Raw genomic sequence first — 17,536 nt, 5'->3', positions numbered from 1 at the left:
ACATTCAAGCTAAGAATAGATCTAAGCACGGGAACGACCCAATATAAATGAAAGAACTATGCGAAGCTCTACTTACCAAAACAAATACATCACTAAACCCAATTACACGTCTCGTGCAAGATGTTGTTTCTAACACATCTTCTTAAGGATACAAACCCAAAAAATTAATAAAACATGTATCTTGATCTTTTTTACCCGTCAGATACGCGTATCTCGATTTTTTAACCCTCGGATACATGTATTCAAAGGCCAAAATCTATTAGAGTTCTTAATTAATACTCAATTACTCCTTTAATTAAGGAAAAAAGTAATACACATCTATTTCAAAATTAATAAAACATGTATCTTGATCTTTTTTACCCGTCAGATACACGTATCTCAATTTTTTAACCCTCGGATACATGTATTCAAAAGCCAAAATCTGTTAGAGTTCTTAATTAATACTCAATTACTCCTTTAATTAAGGAAAAAAGTAATACACATCTATTTCAAAATTAATAAAACATGTATCTTGATCTTTTTTTACCCATCAGATACACGTATCTTGATTTTTTAACCCTCGGATACATGTATTCAAAGTCCAAAATCGTTAGAGTTATTAATTAATACTCAATTACTCCTTTGATTAAGGAAAACAGTAATACTCATCTATTTCAAAATTAATAAAACATGTATCTCGATCTTTTTTACCCGTTGGATACATGTATCACGATTTTTAACCTTCGAATACATGTATTCAAAGGCCAAAATCTGCTAGAGTTCTTAATTAATACTCAATTACTCCTTTAATTAAGGATAACAGCTACACACATTTAATTAAAAAATAATAAAACATGTATCTCACTTTTTTTAACTATCAGATACATGTATCTGACAAGTCATGATACATGTATCCAAATACCGAAATATGGTATAGGAAGTAATATTCTAAACTAACGTGAATCCTAGTAATAGGACCTAAACAAGTGGAATTTGTGTAGTTTACCCTTAAAATTAACTGATAAAAAAAATCCTATTTTTTGACAAATAAGGATAGTTATCGATAAACTTATTCAAAATTATAAAAAATATATTTTAAACTATTAAATAAATAAAACTTAAATGTTACAAATTTTGAAAATATTAGGCCAAAATTGGGTGTCAACATATATAGTAGAAGTAAAAAAAATTTTAGGTGTTTTTTGAATTTTAAATATAACTTGTATTTGAAATTTTCATAGCAAAATGCTGAATACACATTAAAAAAATAAAAAAAATCTTCATCAAACAGGTCCTTCTGAAAGGTATTTGTGTCTTTTCATGAATGGAGTCAACACACTCATTAAAGAATCAGAATCAGTGGCCTTTCTTTCTCCTACGGAAAAGTTAAAAAGTAGAGTAGCTTTCTGCTCCGCCATACTGCCGTACATTCAGCTCTCCTTCAATATTCATCCATTTAACTTCCTTCAGCTTTTGAGAGATCTGAAAATTCAATGAGGCTCTTCGTTTGAGAGATTTCGAGTATCAATCATCTCCAGTCAGGTCAATAAAATGCTTCTCCATGTACTCTGATTGAGTTCATATCAAATTATGAAGCTTTGAATTTGATTACCTAGTGTTAGTTTTATTTGTATGTTCTTAATTTGCTGTATCGCCATTGTTCCTTTTCCACATTTTATGTTCATATTCTTCTTCAGGAGTCTTACATTATGGCTGTGCTCTTCTTAATTTGTTGAAGTTGTATGTTTATGGAATGCAATGGGCCTGAATAGAGCAGAGTGGATACAAAGGAATGAAAGAACTTGGATATTCATAGCTTGTATATGATCAACAGCTTTAAAATTAATGTCGTAATTGACTTTAGGATCTTACGTTATGGTTATGCTGTTCAACAGGTTTAATTTAATTTGTTGGAATAGTATGTTTATGGAATAAAATGGGCCTGAATAGAGCAGAGTGGATACAAAGGAATGAAGGAAATTGAAGATTCATAGCTTCTATATGATCAATAGTCTTTAACATTTATGTCATAATTGACTTTAGGATCTTTGAAGAAAACTAAGTTAGCTTGGAAGTGTACCTTGATCTCTGATAATTCCCGGAGATCATATCATTACTTGAAACTGGTGAGTATGGATATTTCTCGTTTGGGTGACTTGAGAAATAGCATCCTTTGTGTATCATTCTCTTGCTTTAAGTTTATGTAATTGAAGGAAACTTAAGTTCTTTCTTAGGTTAGAGAGAGGACCAACTTCTAAAATGTCAGTTTATAGTCCGAGAATCCGTCACATTTAGAAGTTAGCTTTAGTTAATATCAGAAATAATCAATCTTATGTTGACCAATTAGATTTTAGCCCTTATGTATTATATATTAAAACCAAGTAACTAATGAACCAAAACAGAATAAGTGCAGTTCCACAACAAATTACTACATTGGGGTTATGCCATAGAGTTTTCATGTAAACAACCCCCAACAAGTTTGGGATTGAGTTGTAGTAGATTGATTGATTGATATTATGTTTGTGGAATTGGCCCTTTTATAAATTAGTGATCTCTTGACAGGAAGATATGGGCACAAGCACATTACCAGATGCATTATTTGGATCTGTTCAACAGCACACTATTATTTCTTCACGCAGACACCATGACCCTATTCGATTTTTTGCTGTTAAGTCGCATTCCACGATCTATAGAAGGTGTTCCATTGGGAAAAGGTTTGATATTATTACAGTGTACACAGTTTAGAACTTTTTGGATGCAAATAAGGTTAAAGGTGACAATCTTCTTATTTCAGAGTTCTGTTCGCGGATGCCTGCCTCTGCAAACCAAGACATGTTGTTTTCTTGAGCATGGTTTACATTTCTATGCCTTCTATCAGTATTTTTTATTTGTTATTTAACTGAGCTGGGTGCTGGCGATTACTACGATTGAAACTTCCTTTGTTACTTCAGGATGACTCAACTGAAGCTCTCACAGATTTCCTTGATGATGGGGATGGTGATTCATTGGAGGGGAGCAAAGTAGTGGGGATTGATGATAATGAACTGTTGGCAACTAGGAAATCTCTTTCTGATGTTCAAGCCAGAAATGAAACCATTGAAAAAGAAAGATATCAATTGCTTGAAAAGTTAGTTCAGTCTGAGGCTAAACAGAAGGAGTATTTGTCCACCGTAATGCATGATAAGGATTTGGCCATATCAGAATTGGAGGCAGCCAAATCTCTATTTAACCGTAAGCTAGATGAGTCTTTGGAGGAGAAATTTAACTTGGAATCTAAGTTGGTCCTGGCAAAACAAGATGCTGTTGAACTTGCAGTTCAAGTTGAGAAGCTTGCAGAGATTGCTTTTCAGCAGGCTACTACTCACATACTTGAAGATGCACAATTACGAGTTTCAGCTGCTGAAGCTTCTGCAGCAGAGGCAGCTTTTCAAATTGAAGAACAAATAAGGATTGCCTCTGAAGGGGCCATAACCCGTGTTCTACAACAGTCTAAAGATGCTATAGAAAAGGCATTAGCTGTAGCTGAATCAGCTGGTGACCATACAACAAATGCCATGGCTGCATTTTTAGATAATATGGGACTTGATGAGATCGTATCAGTTCAGTCCCAGAATATCAAGTTAAGCAACACCGTGAATGACTTGGAGTCTCAATTACTCGTTTACAGAAATGAGATTGACAGGTTGAAATTAGAGCTAAAGCAAGCACACAAAGAAGCAAAAGTATACGAACTCCGTGCAAATGATGTTGAGAAGTTATTGCTTGAGTTTCAGGAATCAAGCAGAAAAGCAGCTCTACAACAGGAGGAGGAAATAAAATCATCATTAGAGAAAATGAGAAAAGATGCTTCGGAGAGAAAGAAGGCAGCTTCTAAGGCATTTAAGCTTGAGCTAGAGAGGATGAAGACTGCCATTGAAGCAGCAAAAGAAACAGCACGTTCACAAGATGAGGCATATATGCGAAGATGTGAAGCACTGCAGAGATCTCTAAGAGCAGCTGAAGCTGCTTCGAAAACGTGGAGGCAAAGAGCAGAAATGGCCGAGGATTTGTTACTGCAGAAAAGTTCTTCAGAAGAAGGGGATGAGGAAGCTATTTATCGTGTTAATGGTGGAAGAATAGATTTTCTTATGGATGATGATTCACTGAAATGGAAACTTTTAACTGATGGTCCTCGAAGGTCAACACCTGAGTGGATGGCACGGAGGATACGCTCTATCCGTCCCAGGTTTCCACCTAGGAAAACTCATGTATCTGAGGTCATGACATCAGGATTCAAAACTTTGGACTTACCGAAACCCGATGAAGTATGGTCTATTGCCCAAGAAAAGCTAAAGGAAGGAGATGCCCTAGTTGAGCATGTGATTGAGAAAGAAGTAATTGAAAAGAAGAGGAAGGCTTTGGAACGTGCTCTTCAACGGAAGACAGTTAAATGGCAGAGAACTCCGGAAGAAACAAAATTAGGTGCAGCTATTCATGTCAGATGATATTACTTTATTTCACTTGCGAATCAGTGTTTTCAAGCGAAATGATTAATCATGTATAATTTGATTTGTTGCATGCAGAATCAGGGACGGGTACCGGACGAGAGATTGTGGTCAGTATATACCAGCTTTCAATTTGATTTGTTTTTCTGTATAAGATAAAAGTAATTTTATTTATAATAGCAGTACCAATGGGGTAGTGCAGAAGTACAAAAAGAAACTGGACATTGTACAAATATTATGCAATAGCGGACTCAAACAAGTCCAGAAACTCAGTTGTGCTGAATACATGATTTCCCCTATGCCAAGACTCTGTAAACACTTGTATCTTACATAGGAAATCAGCTCCTTCTTTCCCTAGAAACATCTTCTCTGTCTTTCTCCCCATACTTTCCAAATGATGCATAAAGTCATCAATTTCCATATAGATTATCTAAAAAGAAAATCCTTTAAGAATATTTGTCTTGGAAAGTTATATGGAACCACGTTTGTTCTTTGCAAAAAAAACTTATATTCTTTGCAAAAAGACCTTTTCTCTATTCTATTCTCGATGAACAAGGAAGCTATTATGCACCACATATTTCCCGAAGAGTAAAAAAATCACTTTTTAAGCGCTTCTCTCAACAGCCAAAGTCAAACTAAGATGTTCAATTTGGTAGGAGGAAGTTCTATACTTTGTGTTTTAACCGTTAATTATCATTACTATTATTATTATTATTGTTGTTGTTGTTATTGCATTTATCATCATTATTATTGTTATTACTATCATTGTCATCATCATTATCACGACCACCAGCACTAGCACCACCACCACAATTTTCATCATCATCAAATGGCTAGAAATTCATTTCAAGGCTTTCAAAGCTTCTATGAAGCTCTTGTTGCAGTCAATGTTTATCTGAAATTCTCATTCTCTTCCAGGGGCTTCCCTTAGGACACCTGTTTCTTCATTGGCATTACATCACTATCATTACTGTTGCCTCTATTTCTTTTTACATGTGGGTCTCTTTGTTTTTCTTCCAATCCTTAGTAACTATAAAGCTCTCTTTGATTTTGAAGTTCCAAGGTTTCAATTGGGAAAGCTGGAGAAGACAGTGGTATCTTGAGCTTGCTAGTAAAGCTGCTGATTTGTCCCGCTGCGGTATCACATCGGTTTGGTTTCCACCACCAACAGAATCAGTTGCCCCTCAAGGTTTTGACCTCTTTGATCAGTTTAGCTTTAGAAGCCAAATGGAAACTGCTAATAACAACATATGGTTCTCAATTTATATCATTTTCTAGATTATTCTTACATCATCTTGTTATTTGTTTCGAAAGAGTTGTTAATAATTGAACAATCTTAATAAAAACTGAATGTTTTAAATGGGGCGAAAAAATGCTTCTTAACCTTCTGAATTAACTACCTCATATACAAAGATTTGTTTAAATAACTTCATCAAAAAAAAAAAAATTCTTTATCAAAAAGATTTGGTTAAATAAAATTCAGGGTGCTTTGTTCTATTGTAAATAACACTGGATTATTGCAGGTTACATGCCTTCTGATCTTTACAACTTGAATTCTGCTTATGGTTCATTGGAAGAGCTTAAAAGCTGCATAGAAGAGATGCATAACCAAGATCTTCTGGTCTGTATCTAATTAGTGATTGACTTGTTATTCCTGGCATTTTTAGTCAAATATCTTGTATTCAGACAGTTACCGTGATCCTTTAATTGAGCATTACATCGTTCTTCTCATGTATTCTTTTTGCATGAAATGAAAGTCAATGCAGCTTGAGAATGCATGTTAGTTGCTTGCAGTTATGTTTTAGCTCTCGTTAACTAGTACCATATGTCTGCTGCTAGTGCGTCAAAATGGAATTTGCTATATTTCTGCTGCTAGTACATATTATGTAATTTATTACACCAAAATGGTACTTTCTGAATTATGTAGAGGTTATTAAGCTACTGATAGGTGCAGAACAATGTGGTTTATCTTATAGCTGTTCTGCTTGTGTTTCCAGGCCTTGGGAGATGTTGTTTTGAACCATCGATGTGCTCACAAACAGGTAATCATTTTCTAAACTACTGTTCTTGTTTCCTAATATATCTGAGATTATGTTAGCTTTGCTTTGTTTGGAAATAAAACGTTCATGAAGGGAACCTTTCAACTCTAGGGTCCCCCAATATGGATCTAGTTATGGGACACTGCAATATGAAATCAAATGTTTACTTCCACGATCTATAGTGCTAGTTCGTTAAGAGAGAACCTGCAATCTCGAGTTAAAGTACTCAAAACTGAAATGATTTTCCGTTTATTTTTCATGAGATAAACATAAAGTTTAAATACAATACTAATAAGATAAGTACCCCTAGATACGAGGACATGGCTTCCTAATATTACTGGAATGAGAAACTGCAAACTACTACAAAGAAATAACTACTGCTGGAATGAGAAACTGCAAATGACTACTACAATGAAATAACTACCGCATATAACTACCACCGTAAACCGTTGGGAGACTAAGGAGTGATAGCACAAGTATGAGTTGTTTGGAAGTCATGCATTGAACGCCTTTCCATTGTTCTTGCTGACAGTGATTTAAATATCATTTGACATGGCATTGTTAACTGTTAAGTTGGTCCATGTTCTTCAATGTAATAGTTTGCTTTATCTATAGCGAAGGTTTTTGTTCCATCATTGCCTATATCCTCTCTGTTTGTCTGTATGAAAGAACATATTTATAAATTAACATTGTCATCTCTACCCAAGTTTTTGTGGATGTGTAATTCCTCTTCTCCTTGAGGTTGTACATTTTGTATGAATAAAATATAGAGACTGCTTTGGAGTAGTCAATGATGAATTAACCGGTGTAATAACCCTTTTGACTCAAACTAATACTGCAAGTATTGATGGACCCTCTCACCTGATTGGCTGATTGTAGAGTCCGAATGGTGTTTGGAACATTTTTGGAGGCAAGCTTGCATGGGGACCTGAAGCAATTGTGTGTGATGACCCAAATTTTCAAGGCCGTGGAAATCCTTCAAGTGGTATAAATTCTCTCCATGATACATATGGGATCTGTTTGTAAATGTCACGTGCTTTATTTCCAGATGTGAAAAAGTCTATATTATACATAAGAACATTAAGATATTACAGAGCTCCATAACTTAGTTTGTGCAGTCTTAATTAAAATTTTATGGAGATAAATACTGTCATTAGTGCTCTTCTAATTTGTTTTCATCTTTGCACCAAAAGCTTCCAGCCTTTGATATTTCCTTAGTTGTCTATGCAATTGAACAACAGACTATCTTTCTATCACATATCTTTGTTCAGTCTTTGATTAAAGCAACTACCCAAGTTATTTCTGTTAATGGGATCCTGTTTGATAAACATTATAAATGCTTATTGTTCTTTTAAATTGTCTAAATCTTAGCTCATATACAATTCTTATTTGTGCCTTGAACCACACGTTTTTATTATGTTAAGGACTCGGCAAAATATTCTTGTATTGTCACATCTTTTCATTGTAGTTTCTTTTCCGAGAACATCAATGAGTATAGCTTCTGCTCATATTTGTTTAGGTATTTGCAAGATAGTAGAGTATGCTTATGACAGTGTAACATGGTGAAGGCGAAGAATTATCTAGAGTTTAGTCCAGTTTTGGTGTTTAACATTTTTGAGTTTCCAGGATACTCTCTAAAATTGTTGTTATTCACCTGCATATCAGATTTGATAAGCTTCATGGACTTATGAGAAGAGACTATTAGTGTTTCCTCTTATATGATTTTTCTAGTTACCCCTTCTTTATCTGTGTTTGAAGTGTAGGTGATATATTTCATGCCGCACCAAATATTGATCATTCCCAGGAATTTGTACGACAAGATATAAAAAAGTGGCTAAATTGGCTCCGAAATGATGTTGGTTTTGATGGGTGGCGCCTTGACTTTGTGAGGTGAAGTTGTAATGCTTGTTGGTTTTAATACTATTGAACTTAGTACTTCTGTCTTCCATTTCAAAATACAAGTTCAGGTGTCTGTAAACATATTGACCTTGCATCATACTGGTTAGAAAAATTGAGAATCAGAAGAGTAAAAACAGAAGTGTTTGGTTGCAATATGTGGTTCTACAGCATCGCCTGCTTGTTCTTTATTCATACTAGCTTTTCCTTTCTGAAATTTGATAGGGCCAGCTGTTAAATTTTTCTCTATTTCTGTCTGCCTGCCTTTCTTTCTGTCTCCCATAAATGGATGGTGGAAACTAAATGAAGATAAGGTGGAAACTTGTAGTCATATGCTCGATACCACATGAAGAATTCTTGAAAATAGTGATCATATATCATACATCAGACCTCTTGTAGAGCTATTTTTCATCTTAATTTTGATCTCCATTGTAATTCATTATCCTTTAGTTATCACCTAAGAACTAATGTTGTGGCCAGAATGAAAATGTAAGGGCCACTTTGAATGAGATGTTAGGAGGAAACTGACATGGCACCGTTATTAATTAATTCCTGGAGTATTTAACTTCAATTTCAGTAGATACTCTGTGATAGTTAAAAGCTAGATGATCTATCCAATCCTTGGAATCTTTCTGCTCGGTAAGACAACTTTTGTTACATGTAGTAATACAGGCTCTTTGTTGTCCACAGGGGCTTCTCAGGAGCATATGTGAAAGAATATATAGAAGCATCAAATCCAGCATTTTCTATTGGCGAGTATTGGGATAGTCTCGCATATGAAGGTGGAAATTTGTCTTACAACCAAGGTGAGATTCATTTAGATGTAGTCGCAGATTTGACTATTTGGTCAGAAATATTTTGACAAGTGTGGTGCACAGGGTTAGGTTGTGCAACTGATTTTTTCATTTTCTGCAAATTCTTTTAAGTTGATATTTTGCAATCTGTTTGAGCAAATAGCCAAAGGTGGTTTTACTCCAGCTATGTGTGCTAGTCACTGTTCATTTCTCTCCTCTGTTCATTGTTTGTACTGTTTAGGCGTGTCAATGTCCTTAAACATTGAGGGGCGCAACTTCAAGTTTTCATATCATACTCCCACTATGTGGAATTCTACCAGTCCCTTATGATAGTAGATTTGTGTTGTTCTGATGCATCCAGATGCCCATCGCCAACGCATAGTTAACTGGATCAATGCTACTGGTGGAAGCTCTTCAGCATTTGATGTCACGACAAAGGTACTATTATTAAAACATCTTTTGTTAATAGATTTCCGTATCATACTCCAAGACCAAGAATTATCCCACTGACCTGGGAAATAATAGTCCCATGTGATCTATTGTCCCACATAATCTACTCGTTAATAAATCAACCTTTAATATTAATTCATGCTAAGGTATCTATAGGTAAATATTTTCATTCTCCTGATTTAGATTTAAATTGCTTCTTCATGTTAGTGTAGAAAGGTTTAAATGAGCTTTTCAGCTTGTTGGTGAATGATATTTTTCTGGCAGGGTATACTGCATTCCGCTTTGCATAACCAATATTGGAGGCTAATTGATCCTCAAGGCAAGCCAACAGGAGTGATGGGATGGTGGCCCTCGCGTGCTGTCACATTTTTGGAGAATCATGATACTGGATCCACACAGGTCCTCTCTCTTTCTTGCTCTAACAAGCACACTCATAAACATACAGATGTACATGCCTACTTGTGCTCTCACTTATTCAGTGAGACATGCTCCAACTTAAATGCACTGCCATGGAGGTTAAATATGTCAACATTCACATAAACCTCTGTTCAGAGCTTTTGGCTCAAAATTTCCTTTAAATTTGACCAAAAGAGAAAGTAGATCCCTCTAATATGCCCTCCACTTTCAAAAATCTTAACAAATTTGGTCCCAAAATAAATTGTCATTTTCGGATAAAGAGACAGTCATGCAAGCAGCACATGTATGCACTCTGCTTCTTCTTCTTTGGTTTCTTCTCTTTCCATCTCGGCTCACAGAATAGAAACAGTTCACTGCCAGCGTGATTCAACTGTTCCAACAACAAATCAATTTCCTGTAGCTGGTATATTGAGGGATGAGGCCAAAGGTTCAGGATAGCCATAAGTGGGATCTCCATACTCCATCGTAAAGAAACTTAAGACCTCATGTCAGAGACATGGAAGTCCCAAGGCAGCCTTCTCATACAAACCAAGTTTATATAAACTCATCTTTCACAGCCCTCCAGAATTTGAGCACTTCTGTTCTGGATAAGGAAAATTTCTTGCCATGAGATTTTCGGTTAAATAACTATTGAAACTTGAAACCATGCTAGGTTCAGACTGCCCCAAAGAAACAAATACACAAATAAATTGCCCAAAGTCTGCAACTTAAGATAATAGTTCATGTGGAACTAATACTGTTTCCTTCTTCATTAGCCTTGGTCAGAACCCTTTGATTGTTGCAAACATCCGGGATGATGATCTCAGGAAGTATGTGAAATAGGAGGAGCTGAAAACATTGAGAGCAAACACCTTAGGAATCCAAAAGTTCTGAATTTGCATGCCAAACATTTATCAAACCTTACAAAACCAGACTGTTCCATGTCAGTGCATGTATAGGATCCACCTTCATGTGTCAACAACTCCAATGTGAACAATTCCCTCAGAAATTTAGCCTAAAAAAATGACTTTTCTGAAACCTTGGGGTTTCCCAGAGGCATGTGCAACACTGGGAAAAGGAGCATGAGGATAGGAGAGGCAGAAGTTCTCCTGGAAAAGGGGAAAGGAGAATGTTCACATGAGGTGCACATAACAGTTCTGTTAAAGTTTGACGGAATGTTAAGGTCTTTGCAAAAAGAATTAAATATATGCAGATGGAGATGTTATTTGTTAATTATAATTTTAGAGGGAACCACTCAATCTTTTGGCCAACTTGAGGAATGTTTCTGGTAAAATTCTGTTAAGTTTATGGAACACCAAAAATCTTGGGGTATTCTGTAGTGTATGTTACAAATATATATTCTGTTAATATAGTTTTAGATTTTCATATCTGATCCATAAGCTCTCGATGTGCAGTTTTATACTCACATTTGTTGTTGGAAATCTAATAAACAGAGTAGTGAAGCATGAGATTCAGGCTTTGAGATTTAAAATTCTGAACTTTAAGCTCACCAAGTGATAATGTTTAGTCTATGATGTTGCATACCAAAACAAAACTTGGCAGAAGAATCTATTGAGCATGGATCAGAGTTAGTACCCTAGCTAACCAAGACATGTATTATGGAAGTGCTAGCCAGCATTTAATGCTGACCTAACTACCGTCTTATATCTTGGCCTAAATCATTTGATACTTGTCCCCCCCTTCCCCCCCACACACAACACTACTGCCTCCCTCACATGTAGTGGTGGATCTAAGGGTAATATTTATTTTTTAATTCCTTGATGTAAGAAACACGATAAGTGTAGCGGCAAAGCGATTCAGAAATTGCTTTAGGAGTTTAGGTTGCAAGTTCCTCCAAGTGTGACATTCTTATGTTCTTTAATCTCGTTAGAATTTCTGGATCAGTCATTGCTCACATATGCTCCCATGTTTTACTTGCTAATTTTCGAATCCATTGTCCTACATTTGATGTGCGTGCCTTCTGTCCAACTTACATGTTTTACCTTGTGTTAACAAATGGATCTTGGACCTAACTCAACCCCAAAAGCTAGCTCAAGCGGTGAGGATTGTCCAAGTTATATAAAGAGACCACACATCCCTTTTACCGCTGATGTGGGACCCCCCCCCCCCCCCCCCACACACACACACACTCAGAGGACATGACATCTGGAGCATGCACAATTTTAATAAGGGGAATTCAACATCAGGAAATGATACCATGTTAAGAAATTGATCTTGGGACAAACTCAACCCCAAAAGCGAGATCACGGGGTGAGGATGGTCCAAGCAAAACAAAGAGACCACCCATCCCTTTTGCCACCGATGTGGGACCCGTCATACCTTGAAAGCAGAGTAATTCCACACAAATTTCTTTCTTTGTGACTGGGGCCCAATGAAACTGTTATACTTGAATTTTTCACATACAATTTCAACGGTAGAGGTCAATTATCAGAGTTTAAGTTTGCAGAGTACGTAATGATCTTCAGTTGCTCTATTGTACATTAGGTATCTGAAGTGTCTAGCAAATTTCATAGTTATATCTGAGCTTTAATTTTATTTTTTCTAAATGACTTGAATTTTAGTTGCCATGGACTATTTAGAGATGAGCCTAAATGGACAGTGAGAATTCATATAGCCGACTTCAACTTACTTTGAGGAGCGGTTATTGTTTGTATGCACTATTTAATTGTAATTTTTATCTGCTTCGTGAGCTGAAAAGTAATTTGCTTTCATGCATTTACTCACTGATTGCTGCAAATTGGATAATGTTATTCTGATTCTGACATGCTAATACCAAATATCTTATCATGTAATAACAAATAATATTCCTTTCTTTCAGGGCCACTGGCCATTTCCTCGGGACAAGCTTACACAAGGATATGCATACATTTTAACCCACCCTGGAACGGTAATCTTTGTTTTCTTTGATTTTTGTGGTAGATCTTTAAGTAGGAGAAGAGAAAAATTTGTTCTCCAAAGTAAATTGAGTGGCTAAAGCTCCCTTGTTTTTTCTTTTACCAAATAACCTTTAGTTTCCTTTCACCCTTGTCCTACATTAGTAGCTTTTAAACTAGAAAGGGCCTAGTGAGATCCAAACTGAGTACATGAGTGTGCTACCGGAACTGTGGAATCCTTACACACGTACAAAGAGCTCTTTAACTTATGTTGTCTTGCTATAACCTAGTCTTACTAGCTCTTACCTATGCCAATTTTTTGTTTTTTTATGTATTTGTAATGTATTTATGTATGGATCACACTCACAAGATTAAAGCATATCCATATATAATTCCAATATAGGTGGTTATATGAGCCCTCAATCTTGAGTTAAAGCTCAAAAGAGATCCTAATTCCTATTCATTTGTTTGCAGCCTGTAATATTTTACGATCATTTCTATGAATTCGGAATCCGTGATGTCATAAACGAGTTAATTGAGGCGCGGAGACGAGCTGGAATCCATTGCCGTAGCCCGTTAAAGATATATCATGCAAACGATGATGGTTACGTTGCACAGATTGGAGATACTCTTGTGATGAAACTTGGTCATTTGGACTGGAATCCTTCCAAAGAAGTACATTTGGATGGTACCTGGCAGAAATTTGTTGATAAAGGACCAGAATATCAAATATGGCTCAGGCAATAATACTGCATAGTTCTAGACTTGCATGTTCTTATTGAGATTCTGTCCATATAAATGCTTTTATGTTGTAACTATAATACATCATACCTCATATCAGAGATTTTGAATTCCTGCATCAGTCGATGAGAATTAAAAAAAAAACTGATTCTGGGGCGGGCCTATCGTTTGAGAAGGGTTATTTATGATGTTATTGGTTGTATTCTTACATTATTATTCACTGTATAATAATCATCACGTTATCATTTGTTGCATAAACAATATGTACATCATATCTGTTGAGAATATTATTAACTAATAAAACTGTGCTCTCTCTAACAATTTAAGCTTTTAGATAAGATGGTTACACACTTCAACATGGTATCATAGCAACAAATATATTCTATACATATCTCAATTTCACTTGATATCCCTTTGACGTCATTGACATACTTAATAATATTGTTGTTGATTTCTAGTCTATCTCTAGAATAATAAGTCAATTATTTCTGGTACACAACTTTATTTTTGATATATCAGCTGGGGCCTTATTTTGGATCCGATCTCTTTGTTTATGAATGGTAAAGCTGTCGTTACTCTGTTTGGACTTCAACCCCATTATTAAATTTGCCCCAAATAAGACGAACTTGACAATTAAATAGTGAAAAATTATTGTAGTCTGGTGTAACAGAAATGGTATAAGAATTAAGATTCCTCAACTTCAATGTCACACACAAAACACCAAAGTTGATAATTATTGTATTTAACTTATATGATAAGACAAACTATTTGATAATTGTTGACAGTACTCTCTTATTATCTTATTCTTCGATTTTGGTATTACATGTTATTTCCTTTATTTCAATTATCGCGTTATTTGTGTTACTATTGCTCTCTTCATTTTGCGACATGGTCCAAATTTACCCCTCATTGGACTATATAAATTTCCAACTCTCTCCACCAAAATATGACCTTGCAAGTTATCATTTGAACATCAAAGATTAAGAAACAAGAATGTGCAAACTACACATATTGATGATACCATATCCAGTACAAGGCCATGTTATTCCCTTAATGCAGCTAGCTCAATCCTTAGCCAAATATGGCTTCAAGATCACTTTTGTCAACACAGAGTCCACACACAAGAGTATTCTAACTTCTTTATCAGGAAAAAATAGTTTGCATGATCAGATTCATCTGATTTCAGTTTTAGATGAATCAGAATCAGGGGAAGATAAGAATGTGCCTGGTAAATTATCTGAAGCAATCTTTAAAATCATGCCTGGAAAAATTGAGAAGTTGATTCAACAAACTAATGAATCAGAAGACGAAAGGATCACTTGTATTATTGCTGATCAGAGCCTTGGATGGGCTCTGGAACTTGCAGACAAAATGGGAATCAAGAGAGCAGCCTTCATAACTGCTGCAGCTGCTAATTTGATACTTGGATTTAACATTCCAAAGTTGATTGATGATGGCTTAATTGACAATGATGGTAAGTAATTTTCTACTAATCTATGTTTTTATGTTTGGATTAAGTTATATTACTGCTTGTGTAAAGTCTTTTTACAATATCGGTGTAGTTTAGTATGTGATATGTTGTATAACGCCTTCCTGAAGTTTGATAGAAGGGTGAAGTAAGGCAAAACAACTGAATCCCCTGTGATTACTTTTCCCAACTGATCGAAAGCCTGTTCAGTACGCTAGACTAGATTGTCAGTACTGGCCATACTGGTGGGCTTTTGGCAGGTAAAAAGCAATCACCAAAAATTAAAGTCAGTTATTTGTCTATTGTTGCCCTTCCAGGCACTTTAGGAAGGCACCGCCTAACCTGTAGGGGCGGAGCTAGTAAGGGCTCAGGGGTTTCCAAACCTTCTTCAGCGAAAAATTGTACTGTTTATACATGGTTAATTTTTTTTTTTTTATGTATATATATAGTAGACGTTGAACTCCCTTAAATTATTCGCGTGTTTACTTTTTCATATTTTGAACCCCTTGGTGGAAATCCTTGTTCCACTACTGCTAACCTGTATGAAATTACTAATTCTTACGAGGTTAACAATATCATAGAGATTTACTCATATCATCAGTGCATAAAACGTAAACTCTGTATCCACAAGTGAATTTTTTTTAAACCTATAATGCAGGGACTCCAACAATAAAAGATCATACTTTTCAGTTTGAACCAACTATGCCAATCATGAACACATCAAATTTACTTTGGACAAGCATGGGGAATTCAACAATGCAGAAAATCATATTTAACATGTTGGTTCACAACAATAAATCTGTGAAATCAGCAGAATGGCTTATTTGCAACTCAACATATGACCTTGAACCAGGAGCCTTCAAATTAGCACCAGAGATAATGCCTATAGGTCCACTTTTGTCAATCAACTCTCTCGAATCAAGCACGTTGCCTCTTGAAGCAGAACCCCGTATTTCTTCTAAAGAATCTCCTAATTCACTAGCCGGATCCTTCTGGCCTGAGGACTCAACTTGCCTAAACTGGCTTGATCAACAACCATTATGCTCAGTTGTGTATGTAGCCTTTGGGAGCTTCACAATATTCAATGAAACTCAGTTTCAAGAATTGGCATTAGGGCTTGAACTATCAAACAAACCATTCTTATGGGTTGTGAGAACTAATACTCTAGATGCTAAAACTGATATTTTCTTGAAAAAAATTGTAGATAAAATAGGGAGGCAAAAAGGGAAAATAGTGAGTTGGGCACCACAACAAAAGGTTTTAAGTCATTCTAGTATAGGTTGTTTTGTTAGTCATTGTGGTTGGAATTCTACAATAGAAGCAATAAGTAATGGTGTTCCAATCTTGTGTTGGCCTTATTTTGCTGACCAATTTATGAACCAAAGTTATATTTGTGATATATGGAAAGTTGGATTAGGACTAAAGAAAGGGGAAAATGGGATTATTAGTTGTGGAGAAATTAAGGATAAAGTGGAACAATTGCTAGGTAATGATGTATTCAAGAAAAGAGCTTTGCAAATCAAGGAAATGAATATGAGCTCAGTGAAAGAAGGTGGAAAGTCTCACCAGAATTTGATAAATTTTATTGAATGGATTAAATCATCATAGGAAATTGAAGGAAGATTTGTGTGTTTCTGCTTAAATTCATGTATTTTTTATGCTGTTGTAGTGTGGTTTTATTATTTTGTTACCAAGTGTGTTATGTTTTTTTTGTTGTAATTTGTTTCTCAGTTTGCAAACTCATTTGTCCAAAATAGTGTCAGAATCAAAAATATTGTTGAGCACCATCTTGGACCACAGGAGGCAATAAAAGGTTCAAAGTTTTTGGAATAGCCATATTTAAGGTCTCTGTATTTTCTTAACCCAGAAGTATAAGGGGCTAGGAGAAATAAATCATGTATTATATATGGTACTATTTAGGAAAAATTATCTAAACATACAATTTATTTTGTCATATTTTCTAGAATTTTCTACCATTTGAAAAAATTACAAAAATCACTATTTTCCTCACTCTCTCCTATTCTCAGATACATCACTCTTACGCAATGTATCAGGATAGGTGTTTCTTGTATCAACAAAGGCAATGCATCGAAAAGTGATGTATCGAGACGTTGAGGATGTATTAGGACAGGTGTGTCTTGTATCAACAAAGGTAATGTATCGAAAAGCGATGTATCGAGATGTTGAGGATGTATCGGGACATGTGTGTCTTGTATCAACAAAGGTAATGTATCGGAATGCGATGAATAGGAACGTTGAGTGATGTATCCGGAATCTTTATTAAATTTTAAGGGATTTTTGTAATTTGAAAAAGAATATGGATAAGATGTAATTAGCTCTTAACACTATGAGATTTGTGTAATTCTTACTTATTTAATATTATGTTTGGTAGGAA

General features: G+C 35.4%; 2 protein-coding genes across 3 annotated transcripts; both read left to right on the top strand.

Annotated features, from left to right (window-relative positions):
• The first annotated feature begins 1,443 nt into the window (after positions 1–1,443).
• On the top strand, positions 1,444–13,688 carry LOC125836159 (uncharacterized). Of its 2 annotated transcripts, none has more exons than XM_049515259.1 (15): positions 1,444–1,521; positions 2,542–2,693; positions 2,774–2,831; positions 2,931–4,440; positions 4,542–4,573; positions 5,520–5,652; positions 5,987–6,084; positions 6,461–6,505; positions 7,382–7,487; positions 8,266–8,392; positions 9,089–9,204; positions 9,554–9,630; positions 9,907–10,041; positions 12,878–12,946; positions 13,407–13,688. In XM_049515259.1, exons 2-15 carry the CDS (start codon positions 2,548–2,550, stop codon positions 13,677–13,679), a joined length of 2,925 nt encoding a protein of 974 aa, XP_049371216.1. In that variant the 5' UTR covers positions 1,444–1,521; positions 2,542–2,547; the 3' UTR covers positions 13,680–13,688. The 2 variants fall into 2 exon arrangements, with proteins under 2 accessions (XP_049371216.1, XP_049371215.1); XM_049515258.1 differs by lacking the exon at positions 1,444–1,521 and adding an exon at positions 1,544–1,596.
• Positions 13,689–14,636: 948 nt separating this feature from the next.
• On the top strand, positions 14,637–16,803 carry LOC125836168 (UDP-glycosyltransferase 83A1-like). Its single transcript, XM_049515271.1, has 2 exons — positions 14,637–15,147; positions 15,800–16,803. The coding sequence occupies exons 1-2, from the start codon at positions 14,667–14,669 to the stop codon at positions 16,747–16,749; spliced, it is 1,431 nt and encodes a 476-aa protein (XP_049371228.1). The 5' UTR covers positions 14,637–14,666; the 3' UTR covers positions 16,750–16,803.
• The last annotated feature ends 733 nt before the right edge of the window (positions 16,804–17,536 follow it).

This window comes from Solanum verrucosum, unplaced genomic scaffold, assembly GCF_900185275.1.
Source record: "Solanum verrucosum unplaced genomic scaffold, falcon-dt-bn FXZP01000278.1, whole genome shotgun sequence".
NCBI lineage: Eukaryota > Viridiplantae > Streptophyta > Magnoliopsida > Solanales > Solanaceae > Solanum > Solanum verrucosum.
Note: the sequence above shows the minus strand (reverse complement) of the source record. Positions and strands in the feature narration are given on the sequence as shown.